The sequence below is a fragment of the Rhipicephalus sanguineus genome, chromosome 10, assembly GCF_013339695.2.
Source record: "Rhipicephalus sanguineus isolate Rsan-2018 chromosome 10, BIME_Rsan_1.4, whole genome shotgun sequence".
Classification (NCBI taxonomy): Eukaryota; Metazoa; Arthropoda; class Arachnida; order Ixodida; family Ixodidae; genus Rhipicephalus; species Rhipicephalus sanguineus.
The window spans coordinates 129,870,049-129,889,014 of NC_051185.1; the positions used below are offsets into that span (position 1 = coordinate 129,870,049).

General features: G+C 42.4%; 1 protein-coding gene across 1 annotated transcript; it reads left to right on the plus strand.

The window, feature by feature from the left end:
* Window positions 1-667: 667 nt before the first annotated feature.
* LOC119406737 (uncharacterized) lies at window positions 668-18,163 on the plus strand. The gene is made up of 5 exons (XM_049420196.1): window positions 668-713; window positions 989-1,381; window positions 1,765-2,078; window positions 14,339-14,482; window positions 18,014-18,163. Exons 1-5 carry the CDS (start codon window positions 668-670, stop codon window positions 18,161-18,163), a joined length of 1,047 nt encoding a protein of 348 aa, XP_049276153.1.
* Window positions 18,164-18,966: the final 803 nt, after the last annotated feature.

Sequence of the window (18,966 nt, forward strand, 5' to 3'; positions counted from 1 at the left end):
AGTGAAACTGTTTTCTGCACATTTAACTGCATATCCCAAGAATGACACCAAGAATTTATGTTATAAATTGTTTGTTGAAGCAAATCTTGGTCACTAGTAGAAGCTATTTCTTTAAATATAATACAGTCATCTGCGAATAGCTTTACCGATACTGGTAATGAAATATCCTCCGTTAAAACATTAATATAAACTAAAAACAAGGGCCCTAATACACTGTCTTTCGGCACACCAGAGCTCGCAGGAAGCACTCAAGAATGGCAACCATTAATATCTACAAATTGTTCTCTGTTGATCAAGTATGGTGCAATCCACTTAAGTAATCCGGAAGGCCAATTAGTTTAAAAAGTTTATGCAATAGGTTGGAATGTGACACCTGATTGAAAGCCTTACAGAAGTCAAGAAATAACATATCAACCTGGACATCTTTATCAAGAACCAGAGAGATTTCGTGTACGTTGTTACTAACTGTGTTCTTGTCAACATACCTCCCTGGAACGCATGCTTATGAGGTGACACAATTTCTCCCTCAGGCAAACAACAACGACAGCTGAAGTCGCAAGGCTCAGTGAAATGTGGCCATGTCTGTTTTGCAGCCATCACTGCAACGGAGGGTAAAAGAGGGATCAATGTGGTCTTTCAAAAAACACACAGAGGGCATGACTTCAACATGTGCCACACTTTACTGTCAAACACCGAGAAGGCTGCAATTGCTGGTAAGGGTAACACACTTCACCCTCTAACAGTGTTTTCCTAAAATACATATAGTTTACCCTGAAATATCCAATTATATTGCACTGAGTTACTGAACAGGATCCTGTGAGTTAAGAACTGCAGACTTGCTAGCAATTTCATCATGTACATTACTTCACAAAAGAAATGCTAGTATTAAAATATGTGCTGCCCACACTAACCTGTAAAAGCAAAATATTTTTTTAAATTTTATTTCCTGACTGTAACACAAATATTGTTTTCTCTTTATCACATTCAGCTAAGCTCCGTGAAGGTGTGACCGTGGACGCTGTCCTTGATGGTATAAGGGACAACATGGACGGTACAAGGAAACGCATCCATCTCACAACGAAACAAGACCTTTATAATATACTGAGAGATTACAAGATTAAAAACAGTGAGCGACTACACATGGACGATCATGCAAGTGTGCTGCTCTGGGTGAAGCACATGGAAAATGAGCTGGACAATCCTGTCCTGTTCTTTAAGCATCAAGGGTGGCTAGACAAGCCAGACATCCTTTCAAGAAATGAAAGTGAACTTCTTGACATCAATGATTTCATGATTGTAATAATGACTGAGCCCCAACGTGACCTACTTGCCAGCTTGGGCAGCGATCGCATCTGCATAGATGGAACACATGGAACTACAGGTATGTATCACATTTCTCTTACCCTTATGTAAATAGAGATGAGTGCTATTGCGGTCTCTCTGGACAGTTTTAGGTGGATTGCTATGTTTTAGGTGATGTTTAGGTGATGCTATGTTTTAGGACAGTTTTAGGTGGATTGACACTTCCCCCTCCCTGCTTTCACTAGTGCCACAGCAGTCAAGACCCATAGCAAGCAGCCAATAAAAATAATGCGTAATTTGGGGTGCAGAACACCTTTTAGAAGTACCCATGTGTTATATTCTCACACCCTTTTCAGCTGAAACCAGTTACACTGAACCATACATATATATTTAATTTCATTCAATAAATTACCTGATACTAAAAGACTAAAGAAAAGCTTATTTTCATTATTTACTTTGCAGGTTTTGACTTCCAACTTGTGACCCTACTCTGTGTTGATGAGTTTGGTGTGGGCTTCCCAGTAGCATTCTGCATTACTAACAAGGTAGATCAAAAGGCAATGGAAACCTTCTTCAAATCAGTGCGGCAGAAACACGGAGAAGTGACAGCCAGGGTGTTTATGAGCGATGATGCCCCAAGCTTTTACAATGCCTGGCAGGCAATCATGGGCAACGTCGAGAAGAGGCTTCTTTGTGCTTGGCATATTGATAAGAACTGGCGGCAGAACATAAGACAGCACATCAAGGACAAGGAGCTCCAAGCATTCACATACAAGGTGAGTATGCCAATAGAAAGCATGACCATTTTCACAGCGAAGCTGTTTAAGCTCGAAAAATCCCCGTTAGTTGGAGACAGAAATTATCATCATCATGAACCGGCACGCGCTCACTTCACACCTTCTTCCATCTTCTGCTTCACTCCCAGAACACATACGCCATGTTTGGTGTGGGATGCAATAACCCTGAAGGGCGAGAGAACAAGTACAGAGAGAGAGAGAGAGAGAAAACAAAACAAAGACAGCAAGAAAAAAAGAGAACTTCTTGGTGAGGCAGGATTTGACCCCGCGTACCCACGATCAGAAAGCAAACGTCTTAACTACTAGGCTATCCAGGCACACTAGAAAAGCATAGCACAGCCTTCTATAGTAAGCATAGCAAGGGGTTGGGAAAGGGAAGTGAGGGTGAGAACGCGCCGGTTCGTCCAGCATTGGATGCAATAACTCAGCTCGAGTACAGAGAGAGAGACAGGAAGAAGCAAAAAAGAGAGAGAGAGAGAAAAAACAGAGAGCATGGCAGAAAGAGAAAAATAGAGAGACAAAGGAAGCATAGCATAGCCACGTATAGTACAGTACATCAAGGGGTGACGAGGAGTGATGCGAGGAAAAGAAGGAGGGGAGAGGGTGAAATATAGCATAGCTGTATCTATAGTATAGTGTAACAAGGGGTGGGAAATGGAAGTAAGAGTGAGGAGGCGGGGAATGCCACCAGCTCCACTCTTCCTTCAGTCTTCTCACCACTAATGCGTAGCAGCCCCAACTTTTTAAAATACCGTTTTACTCAACATGATCACTCCTTTAAATGCTGTCATTATTATCAGCATAAATTTTGTCAATTGCAGGAAGAAGGCCACATTAAGCAGGGTGATTCCACGTAAGATCGAACAAACGATGGCTGGTCGACCTCTCAAATTTATTTCAAAATTTTATATATTATTGCCTGATGAGTGGAAAGAAGAGATGCGCAATTTGTTTTGCCGCCAAAAATTTTTTCGAACCACAGGAAATCAGTAATGACGAAGAGGTGGAGTGGAGCGCTCATCCGCTCTGCTGTTTTGGCCAACTTTCGTTATGAATTGCACAAAGTATATTAAAGTTAGGTAGCTGAAATTTGTTTACCTAAATATATGCATGTTTTTGCTTCTGCCCAGGTATTTTTTGTTTTTATGTGTAGTGTAGATGTTTTTATAAAAAAACCTCAAAAATGGCCCAATCGGCAAAATTTTCTTTACTTTGAAGGTTTTTATCTCAAAAAAGCCTTGTAGCAGAGGTACAAAAATTCTGCATTACGTTCTTCACATGCTTATCTACCAAACTGCCAAATCTTGTATTTATATAACTTTTCAGTAAAGAGATATGATCGGGCTAAGTTCAAGAAAACACCGAACAATGGAAACTTCTGACGACAATTAAAAAAAAACCCCATTTTTTAAATTTCTTAAACTTTGTCCACTTATAGTCCTCCACATCAGCTTTCACAATCATTAAAAACATGTTGCATAATGTCGTTGCACTAATAGTTACGGCCTCTCCAATGAGACCCTTAGGCAAGGATGGGCAATTCCGACTTCTTGCCCAGCAAGTGTATAAAATGCAGGCAGGATTGAATTTCTTTTTATTAAAAGGCCAGCAGGTACCTAAAAAGGTGTCGCCTGTACTGAAGACGTTAATTTTGAAAATATGTGGTCACTGCAGCGGCCACGAGTGTGGGGCTATCGAGCAGACGCGCAAGCACCTGAGATGCTCGTTGTAAGAGACGGTGCAGTGAGAGCTCGTTTTCGCGTCCTCAGACCGATTGAGTTCGAAACAGCAACACCTTTCGGGTGACTTGAACGCACGTGCACCGGTAGTCGCAGTGGTCTGGTTAATTGCGTCGATTTCTTTTTCAGGGGGCATAAGAATGTCATCGTTAAATTGTGCGTTCCGTGAAGATCTTTCATTGCAGTGGTAGCAAAAGCACGCATAGCACAAGTAGTCCGTCTCACTGACAGTCACTGATCTTTCGGGCGTTAAACGTTCCTTCAAAGCATTTTTGTCTAGGTCGGTAACTCTGCGAAATTTTGGCTTCTTTGCAATAATTAAAGGAGTACTGACACGATTTTGAGACATCGCAAAAGGGACATTTTTTGCTTCGTTGGTATGCAGTGTCCACGCTGTCCACACACTAGAGTCGGAGAACACGTACAAATTATTTTAACTTGACTTTGAAGTTTTTGTCGCTGAGCATTTGCAAGCCAGCCACACAGCAAGGACATTATCCCGACAAGTCAAGACAGTTCCTCCGAGTTCGCGAGTTCTGCGTCCTGCATGCAGCCCAAATCGTAGAAATCACTGTCAGGGTCACTGGACGACAATTCACTCATCATTGTCTATTGCACCACGAGCAGATGACGGATTTCCCGCTAGTACGTCGCGAATTTCTGTATCTCCGTGACGTCACACTGCTATGAAACGACACTGAGAAGCCACCCCCTCGATATCGAAACCGAAAGTGTCTTTTTAAGGTGTCGCTAATTAAAATATATAGGATGCATTCCCAGGCACCACAATAGTCGTTTTAGGTTTCTCGACACCAGTATTTTTATTTAGAGCAACAATCCGAAATTTTTTAAAATTCGTGTCAGTACTCCTTTAAGCTTCTTGTGCTTCCAAAGGTAGTCTCCACAATAGACTCATTCAGAGCTATACTTTCTCGTCATGAGACGCACAGGAGGAGTAGAGTAAGAGCAAAGCACAAGAAGTATCCGCGCCGAATGAAGTGTGAACAGCGCACCGAATGCGCGGCCAGTTCACGCCGTCTGCTGCCGACATCTAATATAGACAAGCGCATCCGGTTACCGATAGTTTTGCTTTTCTTTCCTTTGACAATCCATATTTTGCTTTGCCACTGGAGCGCCACGTTCATGCTTTCCACTGATCGCAACTGGCGCAGCGCAGTTTCTGTGGCAGCAAATTGCGTGAAGCGAGCGCTCGTAGCTCCCTTATAGAGTTTTCATCTTGCTTCCGTCTCCGCCGTGTTATCAGCGCCTAGCTGAGATGCGAACAGAGGGCGGATAGAATAGCGAAGCTCCAGTGCACGTGCGTTCAAGTCACCCGAGAGGTGTTGCTGTTTCGAACTCAATCGGTCTGAGGACGCGAGAACGAGCTCTCACTGCGCCGTCTCTTACAACGAGCACCTCGGGTGCGCGCGCCTACTCGGTAGCTCCGCGCTCGTGGCCGCTGCAGTGACCAAATAATTTCAAAATTAACGTCTTCAGTGCCGGCGACCCTTTTTTAGGTACCTGCTGACCTTTTAATAAAAAGAAATTCAATCCTGCCTGCATTTTATACACTTGCTGGGCAAGAAGTCGGAATTGCCCATCCTTGCCTAAGGGTCTCATTGGAGAGGCCGTAACTATTAGTGCAACGACATTATGCAACATGTTTTTAATGATTGTGAAAGCTGATGTGGAGGACTATAAGTGGACAAAGTTTAAGAAATTTAAAAAATGGGGTTTTTTTTTAATTGTCGTCAGAAGTTTCCATTGTTCGGTGTTTTCTTGAACTTAGCCCGATCATATCTCTTTACTGAAAAGTTATATAAATACAAGATTTGGCAGTAAGGTAGATACGCATGCGAAGAACGTAATGCAGAATTTTTGTACCTCTGCTACAAGGCTTTTTTGAGATAAAAACCTTCAAAGTAAAGAAAATTTTGCCGATTGGATCATTTTTGAGGTTTTTTATAAAAACATCTACACTACATATAAAAACAAAAATACCTGGGCAGAAGCAAAAACATGCATATATTTAGGTAAACAAATTTCAGCTACCTAACTTTAATATATTTTGTGCAATTCATAACGAAAGTTGGCCAAAACAGCAGAGCGGATGAGCGCTCCACTCCACCTCTTCGTCATTGCTGATTTCCTGTGGTTCGAAAAAATTTTTGGCGGCAAAACAAATTGCGGATCTCTTCTTTCCAATCATCAGGCAATAATATATAAAATTTTGAAATAAATTTGAGAGGTCGACCAGCCATCGTTTGTTCGATTTTACGTGGAATCACCCAGCAATATCTGCATAGCACCAGGAAAGCCCATTTTATTCCCAGAAGTTTCCAAATTTCATCACACCACATAATCTATGCCATACTCAACTGCATTTACCTTTTCACTCATCCTTGAACTCTAACAGACAATTGTTATCTACATCATGTATTACATGGTTTCTTAAGGTGTGGTGAGACTTTGAAAGTGAGTTTCAAAATTTGGCTGTACAGCAGAGGTAATAAAAGCTATGGCTATAGAATTTGCAAGGTATTGTAAAGGTTGACGCAGGTGGCAATGGAGCTCAAAATTAGTTTCAATTGTGTGTAGTTTTTAAATTTTCTACATATGTACCTTTTTATTAAGATCTGCTATCTGCAGAGCATTGCAATTTTGCACAAAGGTAGCTACCAACGCTTTGCAAACGTGGAACTAAAATTGTGAGAGCACGACAAAAACTTTTCGCATCATGAATCGACTCGCCCAAACCTACAAGTTGTTGCTAACAAAAACTAGATTTGTTATGGATTTTTATGTCTATCGATGTATGAAAATTGTCACTAATGAATGTTTTTTTTTATACTAAAAAAACAAATGCACCTAGACAACTTATTCTAGAACCATGTAAGGAAAATACCATTAAGTAACATATGTGAGAATTTTCGTGTGCTTATGCCCTACAGTACCTGAAAAAAGGTACACAAACCTCCAAAAATGTTGTTTTGAGAAAAATGCAGAGATCACATAGGGGTACACCCTCATTTCCTGTCAACATGCAGAAGAAAAAGAACAAAAAATTAATTTTGAATGCGTGAGTGCCCAAGTGTGATAACTTTTCTGAAAGATGGAAGAAATTTTCTATCAGATGCTTACAAAATCCCAAAGTCGAACTTTGTGACCAAAGGAAGTTTCACCCCACCTTAAATTCAACTAAAATGTCACCTACTGCCATTTCCTCCATAATGGACATCATTCCCTTCTTGTCTTTTAGTGTTACACAATCCATTATTGTTACATTGCTTAGTTCAGCCATTTCTTGGCACCAATCAAGCATCATGTGCACAGCAGCTGCCAAAGCAACGCTGTGTGTTTGCATTATACTTCCTGCATGCATGTAGGTTGAACCACGAGAGCAAACCTGTTCACTGGTGTACAAACGTATAAGGGGGCCTCAAACATGCTCACCACAGTAGAAGGCCAATGCGAAGCACATTGGCCGCTACTGCTATGCTTTTAGACTTCTCTTAAAGGACCCCCGATAGCCCAAATTTTGTTTGTGACTTTTATACTTTAATTTGTAGCTCTCTGTCTGATAATGCCAAAATTGAATTGTAAATGCTTGCACTTATCATACAATCAATGCTAATGTCATCAATTATGAGCAATACTGACACTACTTGAAAATGCTCGCCTAACGTTATAAGGAATTAGTGTCTCACTTCGGGAGAGCGCTACAAGACCAGGTTGGTCAAGCTGGTACAGCTGGTGCTGGGCTCGGAAGGCAGCTGTGTCATGTGTTGTCTTATTGTAAGTGTCCTATGGTAGACAGAAAGGCAGGTGTCCTGATTCAAGATACGTGCTCTCGACGTCACTGAAACTCAAGTGCACGTGATGTTATGGCACTTCAACACAGTGTAGCAATACTTTCATATGGTCTTAAGTGGGCTTGTTGAAGAGATGTTACTATTAATTGTACACTAAATTTGAACATCTACAAGTTGACTTCTGAATAATCCCATAGATAAGCTCATTAAAGCATAAAGGTCGGACACAAAAATTTGGCTGCCCAGTGTTTTTAACAAAGCATTGATGTTTCCAATATTTAACATGGCCCACTTTCCCAAAACAACATGAAATAGAAGCTATCCTGGTAGCCAACAAAAAACTGTAAACTGCGGAAACCCAATTTACAACTTCTGCATTACATGTGCAGTATTCTACAAATTTAGCTAGGACAAGCAAGCTTCCACAGTAGAGCTAGGAGAATGACGATCACAATGATCAAGCTTCACCTTGGTGCCAGGTGTAACACAGGGCCCTTTACCTAAAGCAGTTTCAACAAGCTACCATTCAAAATAAAATCAAAAACATGACCGCTCTTCTCACTAACTGTCTGCATTCTCCTTTGCAGGCACTGAGAACACTAATGGATGCCCAAACAAAGGAAAAGTTTCACGTATTAATGAATGCATTTTATCACTGGTGCAAAGAAGAAGAAACTGATGCAAATGGACTGATTCGATTTAAAAAGTATTTTACAGAACATTATGCACAGCGAACCGAAGCCTGGGCAGCCTGCTACAGGCAAGGAGCAGGAATCAACACAAATATGAGATTGGAAGCCTTGCACAGGGTTATAAAATACTGTTATCTGGACGGCAAACACAACAAAAGGGTTGACAGACTGATTTCAGTGCTACTGAAGTTGACTCGAGATAAAATTTTTGACCGACTCATCAAGAATTCAAAAAATGCAAGAACTTCTTTTCAAAAAGCTGCAGCAGCAAAACACAGGATGGCAGAAAAAATTTCTGCAGACGATGTAGAAAGCACTGGGATTCAAGAATGGACTGTTGTGTCACAGACAACACCTGGCATTCAATATGTAGTTATTCAAAAAGGAAATGGACTATGCGAAGAAACCTGCCCCCTTTCCTGTGCAGTGTGCAAGGTTTGTGCACATAATGTAACATGCTCGTGCATCGATAATACCCTCAGGCGCAACCTGTGCAAGCATATACATGCTGTGACTGCAAGTAAGGAGCTTGACTCTGCCAGTGACCACAACACTGCACAGCCTTCATTTCAGGTATGTTTACTTCATTCTTCTCAAAAATATTTCAGTGACAGAAGACCCAACTTGCAGTTAAGATGTAGCAAAACATGGCATACAAAGTGGCAAATTATTTATTGGATACTTGGAGTGAGAATTAGGACCAATACACTATTAGCTGTTGGTAATGTCTGGGATGCCTTTAAAGTTAAAGCACGGTGTGCCAGTTCATCTAGGGGGCATTGTTAGAGTCATCCACTTTTTTTGCGGTACTAGATGTTCTAACACATGTGCGAAATAGAAGCCCGCAAAGCAGCCTTGAAACTGCCTGTTACATTCGAACCAATGTCAAACAAACAAATGCTGTGGTGTTATGACCAACAGGGAAGACACAAATGAGGACTAAATGAATGTGCTCTTCTGCATTCATACTTAGGGTTCATCTTGAACTCGGTTACAGCGCAACACTAGACAAAGACGAAAAGAAGCATACGAACAACACAGTGCCGTGTTGTTCGTATCCTTCGTTTTGTCCTTGTCTAGTGTTGCGCTGTAACCGAGTTCAAGATGAATCCCAACCAAAGGGCCCAACTTGCCGTCTTGTTCCTACTTAGGCTCTGTCAAATGCCTTTTTTCATAAATGCAGACAGCGGCAAGATCAGACACATCATCAAGGTGGAGTTATTAGTTAATATCTGCCACAGGGCATTTGTCATGCCATAGTTCATATAACATTAGACTTTTGATATCTGTTGCATAGGTTTGGTCACGTTGCTCTACTCCATTATCCCTGCTAAGCTTTTCAAGATAATTTCCATGCATTAAAAAACCAATCATAAAAAAAAAGGATATAGCAGCTGTTATCTGTTATTGAAGGCAGAACAGGGTGACATTATACTGGCTATGGTACTAGGGGGCAAGGCAAGTAATTGTGGTGGCTGAATACGAACTTATCAAACATCTGAAGAGTGGTTTTGACCCTTTTAGCATGGAATACGCATGGAGAAAAAAAAACACCCCGGCCCGTGTCATCAAGTATAACGGGCTACAATCACTGTACGGCGAGTATTGTCTGTACTTTGAGTTTTCTGTTTTTACTAGGCACAAGTTTGCCCAACAAATTGTTCTACATTTACAATTCTGACCGCCGCCTTCTTCACTGTCCCAATCACGTCACAATATTAAGTACAATTTCCGTTCATGTGCGTTTTTTCAGGACTACTATATTTTCAGTATTTAAACTAAATGGACACTCAACAAAAACTTTTGCCACCGAGATTTTTTGCCAAATTGAAAGCTTAGAAGCTCAGATTGGTTGGCACAACTGCCTTCACACAGAAACTAATGAAAAACAATGAGTTTAAAGGGACACTAAAGTGAAATAATGAATCGGTTTAGATTAATAAATTATACTATGAGGACTCTAATGTCATCGTAAGTCTATAAGAGAAGAGAAAATTACGGTCAATGTTTCATTTTTGAATTTCACACCGAGGGGAAAACAGCGCGTAGAGACGAGAACGAACAGACACAAGAAAAGACACGCTGAAATCACCGTGTGTGAGGTTACGAATTTCAAATCGTATTCTTATTTTCGTGTGGTTGCCTCAACGAAATTTCATGAAACTTGATATTTTAAGTCTATGGCCCCCTCAGATGACAATACACTTCATTTTCATTGATAAGGAACTACTTAGGGCGTAGTAGACGCTGTTAAAATCTATGATGTCACGGCGTTTGGTGCGGGAACATCAATGTGGCGCCACCACCCCCATTTTCTTTTTGCATGTTTTTTTCACTTAGCAAGCACAGTGTTTTTGGTATCGTGAAAGAGTAATTTACTAAAGGAGAAAAATTGTTTTTCCCTTTATTGTCCCTTTAATGCTTTTTTCACAAACTATCGCGTCCATGAACTAGAGGAGGTGACGTTAAGCTTTCTGAAAAGTGGTGTTCCAACCATGCTCGCTGCATAATTGCTTACCCATCAACATCAATAGCTATTGCCCACGTCTCTCAACCTACCCTGTACCTACTACGGTTCCCAGAACCAGTACAATCGGTACCAGCCACGAACAATGCTCCCAGGTAGGGCACGTCTTTCAATGCCTTTGTGGTAGAGGGAGAGTGGAATGCAAAAAAAATTTGCAGTGGCTTAGCTCGGCTATGCCAGGATATACGTGGCGTTAGCAAAGGTTCAGCTGATTATTCTGAGCTTTCCTGCTTCAATGACACACACACGGTATACGTATTATGTGGCACCTGGCGACGCCGCTTTGCTAGACGTTCCTCCCTTTCCTCCAGTGTCTCCGCAGTACGTTTAGCGTTCCTCTTTTCATTCTTCGTACGCTGAAGCGCTAATTGCCAGGCAACTACTTCAGGATCCGTTGACATAAGCTTCTTGGCTCTTCTGCGCCGTTGAGCAGCATTTGCGCTCTCCTTCTCCATGGCGTTAACCACCATGCAAACGCCAGTCAGAGGCACTATCAAGCGGCACCAGCACACTGTCAGACGGCGACTGCAAAGGGAAGGCGAATAGCTGCGCGCGCCATGGCTACGACGTCACCCCTCTCGAATGCACAGAGCAGCAGCGGCGAGTCGCGCGTGCTGGCGTCAGTCTGTCTGGCCGGCTGCGACGCCACTCCTCCCGCTTTCCGCCACCAGCAGCGGCGAGCCGCGCGCGGCAGTGGTGGAGAGCGCATGAGATGCCGGCTCCGCACTGATCTTCGCGCATGCGCAGCACGGCTCATGATGTCCCACGCGAAATCGGCTCAGGCTAGGCAAGTGTAGCTAACGCTACAAAAGAGGTGCAGAAAGGGAAGCAGCAGGGCAGGAAAGTGCACTGCAGCTGCCAGCCAGTTGCTCATTTCTATTGCTGCTAGTTCCGCCGCCAGCACACTTAACGTCACGGCTGTCAATGCACACGCTGACGTGCAGCTGCCGTGCACTCACAATCCTTCAAATATCTAGCGATGTGATAAAAAATAAGTGAAATAAACACTGTTTATAGGAACAGGCATGTCTTTTGAGTCGAATTTTGATGCTTTCGTTCTTGTTTTTTTTAAGCAACCCTCTAAAAACAGTGAACTACCATTAGTGGCAGCATCAGACTGTATAGGCGGCATGCTTCATAATGTATCTCTTAAGATCCAGTATCGAAACTCAGCTGACAAAAACTCAATGCCAGCTTACTTTGCCTTGTTCTTTTCTTATATACAGTTGTAATCTCAGTGATGTGATTGACCGAAGCTATCTCTGCGCAGCTTCAGGAGCAGCTAAAACCTCACTTTAGAGCGGCAAATTAGCCTCTTGAAGCAGTTACCTGTCACACATTTTCGAACGCAAATATTTCTGTCTCAACATGAAGACATAAATACATATCTAACGAAATTGCTTTAAGCACACACGCATGAATATTTATTTAGAATACTCCTAAAGACGAAATTAGGTTAGCGCTCTTTGTTTTTCTGTGGACACAACTAAGTTTCTTTAGTCCCGTGACTGCGGACCACCTGATATTTCTCAGGAATTCACTTCATATTTGTAAATGAATATGGTTTTCCTTGATGCTTTAGTTACAGCACTAGAAGCATATTCTGTTTAAATTTTTCATGCATTCTACTCACTATCCAAAAGAACTATTTGGATTATGTTTGTACTTTCAGTACAGCCTAGGCATTCGTTGCATGGGAAAGCTCCTGCTGTCGTGCTTTATGGACAGAATCATTAGGATCCTCGTTAACGGGCGGCTAATAACAAACTGGGTTTAGTATTTTAGCAAGACATGTGTTTGGCCAAGTTGATTCATACTTGATGCAAAACAAACCAGCACTAAGAAACGGGTACATAAACAAGAGGCACACAGGAATCGAGCGCCTGTCCTGTGTGCCTTTTGTTTATGTCTTCATTTCTTAATGTTCGTTTGTTTTGCATCAAGGGTTTAGCAGCTGGTCCTCTGTGCCTGAAACCTAATATGTGCTCCACGAAATTTGCGGTAATATGAGGGTGCATATTTACTTTTGAGCAAGCTTTTTAAGATCAACTGTTGCCATGGTTGAGAAGCCCAAACGAGATATACTGGGAAACCGGGATACAGTGCTTTTTCAGCAAAATCCCACAGCCCAGTGCAGCACATGGAATAGTTGGTAGTCTGCCCACTGATGGCATTAAGTTAAAACTTAAGTGCCCTGGATGAAATCTTCTGGAAGTATATTAGAACGGTACTATACAAGTTCTTTAAACAAACTAAGTAAAGTGAAATGGTCTGTTTTACATAGATGCACTGCTCACTGTAAATAGCAAAATCAGTCAAGAAAGACTGTCATCCCATGAACACTTTTACTTGTACTAATTATTACTTTTCTCTAACTTGATCCACAACAACTAGAAACTATTTTATTAAACTTAACGTAACCTCGCAGAATACTCTAACAGAGAACTGTTACTATGGGCGGGATGAAATCATTTGGAGTGGTAGCGACTTTGAACTACATAACACTCGCCTATCTCTCCCATGAACACTCGAAATTACAGTGGTAATATAAATATGGATCTCTGGCACTTGCAGTCTTCTTTTGCTCTGAAAGACTGCAAAAACAACATCTTCACATATGCTCGGTGCAAGATATGTGATCTTTACCAAAATGGAGCAGGATGTAGCAGGTTTCACCTCTTGGTGCAGCTATGATATCACTGTGGTCTGCACTCTTAATGTTGACATAGTAACATGAACTTTAAAAATGGGGCAAAGGCAGCATGCAGAGGTTCTTCTGATTAAAAGTAATAAATGGCAGCCTGTTTACAACAAGAGATGCTACCTTACATGATACGTCAGTAAGGATAACTTATACATCATTTCTGCACCTTTATGACCCTGCAACATTGGATAGCATTATTAGGTCTGCCTCTTTAAGACAGCAGAGTAATGAACACAAGTTCAACCAAAGGGTTTGCATAAGCTCTGAAGGTCAAAATTCAAGGGTTTTCAAGAACATTCCAGTCCCTGTCAAAGGTTTTTCAAGAATAGAACGACATCCCATGTAAGGATTCCTTGCTACAACAATGTTTCCAATACAGTGTAGATAGCTTTACTGCACTACAAACACTACAATAACTTTAGATATGTCAAGCCTTGATAACATTATATTCCTAACATGCACAAAAGCATGCAACATTAATGCAACTGCTGGGACATCTCTTGTATATTAGCCATATAATGTTCTTCAGTTCTTTCATTTTACTTTTTTCAGTTTTTGGCAAACTCTTTGGTTTCACTATGGAGGTGATGTCATATGACAGTTACCTTTTTCTGAGTATATAAGAAATGAAAAATGCTGACAGCACATGAAACCAGTACGAGCTTGTGCAATCTTGGACTGCACAGTATTTCCTATTTACTGTCCTACTGGCGTCACCTGCATCCATTAAAGTGCAGTGGGGTGTGATCTTGCTTTCTTTTGCAGGTGGAAAATAGCCAAGAAGTTGAGGAAAACTTGACAGGCAAACTCACCGCATTACAAGCTATACGACTGCAGGGAACATGCAATGGTTCCAAGCGTTCCCTGCTGCTGCTGGATGCACTCCGTGAGAAACTGCAAGAAACACCTGTAAATGAAGAGTTCACGTCCTGGCTAAATCCCCTCCTAGAAGAAGCCATGAATAAGCTCAGCAGTAATCAAAGCTCTCTGCAACCTTCAAGTGAGCACGCAAACAAAAAAATTGAGCCACAGAAACGTTTCTTTTCTACAAAACGCAAGAGTATACAGTCTACAAGCACATCAAAATTGGCAAAGCCAACATTAAGTGAGAAGCAGTCCCTTGAGGGCATGCTTGTAAGCAAAGATACAGGCGAAGAAATCGTACACCGAGGCTTTGATCATGTGTATTAATTCCTCTCCTTACCAAAATGTTCAAGTGAAGTTCATATGCATATTTCGCTACTTTTTCAATATCAAAACCTTGTGTATGAGCACATATTGAGTTTAAAAATAAAGGGATACTGAACAAAACTTCTGCGCTGAGATTCTGAGCCCACTTGAAAGCTTGTGATCAGTTCTTGCACTCCATCGTCCTGTTCGAGCTGTAAGTACACCTTGAACCAATCCAGAAGTGAAAGGACGACTCTGCCATGTAACAGCGAAAATGTCCTCTGGAATGGGAGTACTGGTTGACCTCAATCACAGGACTTACTGTGTGTTCACTTGTTAGCCATTGCTAAATGTATGTGTATGTGAAACCTTATTCATTGTGTTCTCCCTGTAGCAACCCTCAACAGAGGGCTAACAGTATGGCTAAATAAATAATAAGCAAATAAATAAACTGTTACTGGTGTCACAAAGCATCAGAGAGACTGTCTGATGGCTCCTACTTCAGATCGCTACAACCCTGTTTTAAAAGATTTTTGCTATCTGGCCCTCATTTTGACATTTATATAAAACACATACAGTTCGGGAAACAACTCGCAGGTGCATGCTGCCCGCCGTGTCACTGACAAACTGACTTACTGTAAAATGCCAAGCAAGGCCCATCGCCCTTTCTCGGGAGATCTGAAATAAGCGCCAATGACCGAGCAAGAGCCCCCCCCCCTACCCCTTCTCCCCTGCGACCACTTTTTTTTCAAGACGACCATCGCTTGTGTAAAAAGAACTGCTAGAATGAGTACACTGAATGCGTATCGAATGAAGTTTATGAAATTTCGTTGTCATGTGGCCGGTCATTGTTCACCGGGTATGGCATACCTAATGCACTATACTCCATCTCACAATTACCTTGCAGCACTGCCGAAACTAAGAGGAGTATACAGGCAGTACTCTTGCACAGCATATAACATAGTTCCGGGCATAACTGTTTCATTATTAATCACATACAAGGGCTTTAGCTGTGCTTCTTGCATGACGCGTTACAGCGATACGAAGTATGTTAGGCATGTACTTCGTAAATTCTGAATTATTGTAGCAATTACCAGTTGGTAATCGTAATAACCTCCCTAACCGTGATGACGTACAGCAACATGGCAGCCCCCATACAGCCCAGACCATCCACTTCCATCCGAATTCGTGCTTTTTACTGGCTCTCAACCCAGGCAGCAAAAAATAAGTGGTATAACCTGTCATCGCTTAGTCTCATCTAACGCCGAGGGCAAGGCATCAGGTATATTTTGTTGGTATTATTTAGATCGCTCCTTTGCTTACATGCTGCTAGGACTACCAAGGTGGTGCCAAACCGTAAAATTGGTTCGATGTAAACATAGCAGATGCCACCACAACATTAGCGCTGGTGATGCGTCCACGATGAGAGACGCCCTGAATGCCTAAAATTGTTTGCTGCACCGACAATTTGCTCTTCCGCTCAAGAACAATGCGCGATGGCCGCTGAAGGTGCGTCAAATGAATCTGCAGAGCACTTCAGTACAAAGATCAACTATTTTTCAAAAGAAGCAAGGTTAGTGGTGCTTAACGTGTTTGGTGTGGTGAAAAAAGAACTTGGTGAAAGCACAAGTATGAACGCTGTCATAAAAAGAACCGTGTGCCTCACAAACGCCAGCGAACGCTCCGTATACAAATAGATTTCTGAACATCGAAGAAACGGCGAGGTTGCATCCCCGAAGAGGTTCTTGCGTGGCGCCAGAGAACGCGAACGGAGGAAGAAACTCGGCGATTTTGACTTGAGCGTGTTGCGACAAGTAGTGCATGATCACTTCGAGAGGAATGAAATCCCCACGGTGCAAAAGCTTTCCTCTCACTTCAACGAGGATGAAACTCTGCGAAAGCTTTCCTCTCACTTCAACGAGGATGAAACTCTGCCTTCACTTTCACCTGCATCAATGCATCGCATGCTGAGGAAGATAGGTTCTCGGTTTAAGAAACGGTCTCGCAACGCCCTCCTTATTGAGGCAACTCACATAGTTCAGTGCCGACGCAAGTACTTATGGCAAATAGAAGAATTGCGGCGGCAAGGACAGCCAATTTTCTACACTGATGAAACATGGGTTAACGTAGGGCACACAACAGATAAGGTTGGGTTGACGAGAGTGTCAAAACTGCGGAACAAGCAAAAAAGGCTGGACTTTCAGTTGGCCTGCAGAACCCGAGCGCAAGGGAGCCCGATTGATCGTGATGCGCTGCGGAAACGAGAATGGCTTTGTGCAAGGTGCCGGAGAAATATATCAAGCGAAAAAGGGCACAGGAGACTATCACGAAGGGATGGACAGCCCCCACTATGAAAAATGGTTTGAAGAAACTCTACTACCACGCCTTCCTCCAAACAGCGCGATTGTCCTTGACAATGCGCCATATCACTCCGTGAGGCAAGAAAAGGTCCTCCGCATGAGTAACCTCAAAAGGAAAATGCAGGCGTGGCTTTCAGAAAAGGGGTTTCCGTGGAGTGACAATATGGTAAAGGCAGAGCTGATGAAGCTTATTCAGACTGTGAAAGTAGATGGCAACTCATATCGTGTTGACTGTATTGCTGCTGCAGCCGGACACCTCATTTTAAGGCTACCGCCGTATCACTGTCAGCTCAATCCCATAGAGCTGGTGTGGAGTAATATGAAGCATTTTGTGGCTTCTGCGAACCGGGCAATTAAAATGGAAGCGCTGAAGAAACATGTTGCAGAGGCTATAGCACAAGTAAGTCCGCAGAAGTGGAAGACCTATGTTAAACATGTGGTTGAGGAAGAAGAGAAGATGAAGCATCAAGGAATTACACCAGCCGAAAACAGACGAACACAGGAAACGGTGACTTTCACCGTTTCCTGTCATGAGAAAATGGCACGTGAAATACTTGAGGCCTTTCACATTGCGATGAAAGGCGAAGCATGTTGTAGTGATAGCTCTGTGGCATTGCGCAGAATGGAAGATTTCCTGCAATCTTTTTTGTAATCTCAAGAAGGAAAGGAGGATGCGAATATGACACACAGTAATAGCATGCCATGTTTTGTGTTATGCCTATATGGTTAGTTCGGTTGATGTAAAGAGCGACAGTGATATGACCATGTGACCGCATGAGTATAATATATTTGAGCCTCGCTTTGGTGATTAAAAGAGTTGGTAGTCTAGCCGCTTTCCCGTCTCCTTCACCGTTTCCTGTGTTCGTCTGTTTTCGGCTGGTATAATTCCTTGATGCAATGCACCAACTAGCCCAACAATGAGTTCTACAAGATGAAGCAAATGAACCACATCATTGACGAAATAGTAGGCAACCAACAAGCAGTCGTAGTCAATTTAGGGGAGGACACAATTGAGGAGGAGGAGGACAGTATGGACGATGAACACTTCGAATGGCAGTGACATATAAAAGTTGAAAAACTTTCCCGTAACATTTTCTTTACCAGTTACGCAATAAACATTGCAGCACGATTTTACGTTGAAAAGCATGTTTTGTTTATTTACTTATTGCTCGACTTACCAAGCACCCACAAACTGTAACGGGAACTAAATATTGAGCTGTCGGGTTGTCAGTATCAAGCTACTTTCGGCAGTACCATAACTGAGCCTTAGTGACTTTAGTTGGAAGATATAATAATGCACGCTTCACGAATGCTGTAATATACGTAACGTTAAAATAGCCACACTACGTGTAGATAGGGGTGAGGGGAGTTATTAGCCTTATTTATTTACTTATTTACATTTTCTGGCGTGAAAACAACCTATGTCAACTGTGGAGGGCAAGTACCGAAAAAGCAGGTGAGCCGACGCCAAAGAGACGCCCTGCAGACGACGCAACACGGATGAATAGATCTTGAGGGGCTTTCGTGTTTCCCATTGGCTAAGAAGCCCTTCAGCTTCCACAGTGCTGCAAGGTACTTCTGAGATGGAGTATAGATGGTTCGGAGGAAAGTGCGCTGCACACCAGGCTCTCCGGTGTCAACGATGTACCACCAGAAGACCTTTATCTTTCACACTTTCCTCTCACAGTGCTCTTGGATAGAGTGTCCTCTTTATAATGGGGCGGTGACGTGTGCAACCAGGCTCGAAAAAAAAAAAGACGCGCCGTTGCTACAACCGTCCCATTCGGCGCGTTTGCAACAGAAGTGTAACTTTGTCAACGCTTTAACCAGCGCTTTAACACACCGCAAGGTGGTGCTTTTAGC

Coding starts and splice junctions, on each gene's coding strand:
- LOC119406737 (XM_049420196.1), top strand. CDS start 668: ATGTGCCACACTTTACTGTCAAACACCGAGAAGGCTGCAATTGCTG. Junction 1,382..1,764: donor TGGAACACATGGAACTACAG/GTATGTATCACA, acceptor TTTACTTTGCAG/GTTTTGACTTCCAACTTGTG. Junction 14,483..18,013: donor AGAAACTGCAAGAAACACCT/GTAAATGAAGAG, acceptor TGCACCAACTAG/CCCAACAATGAGTTCTACAA.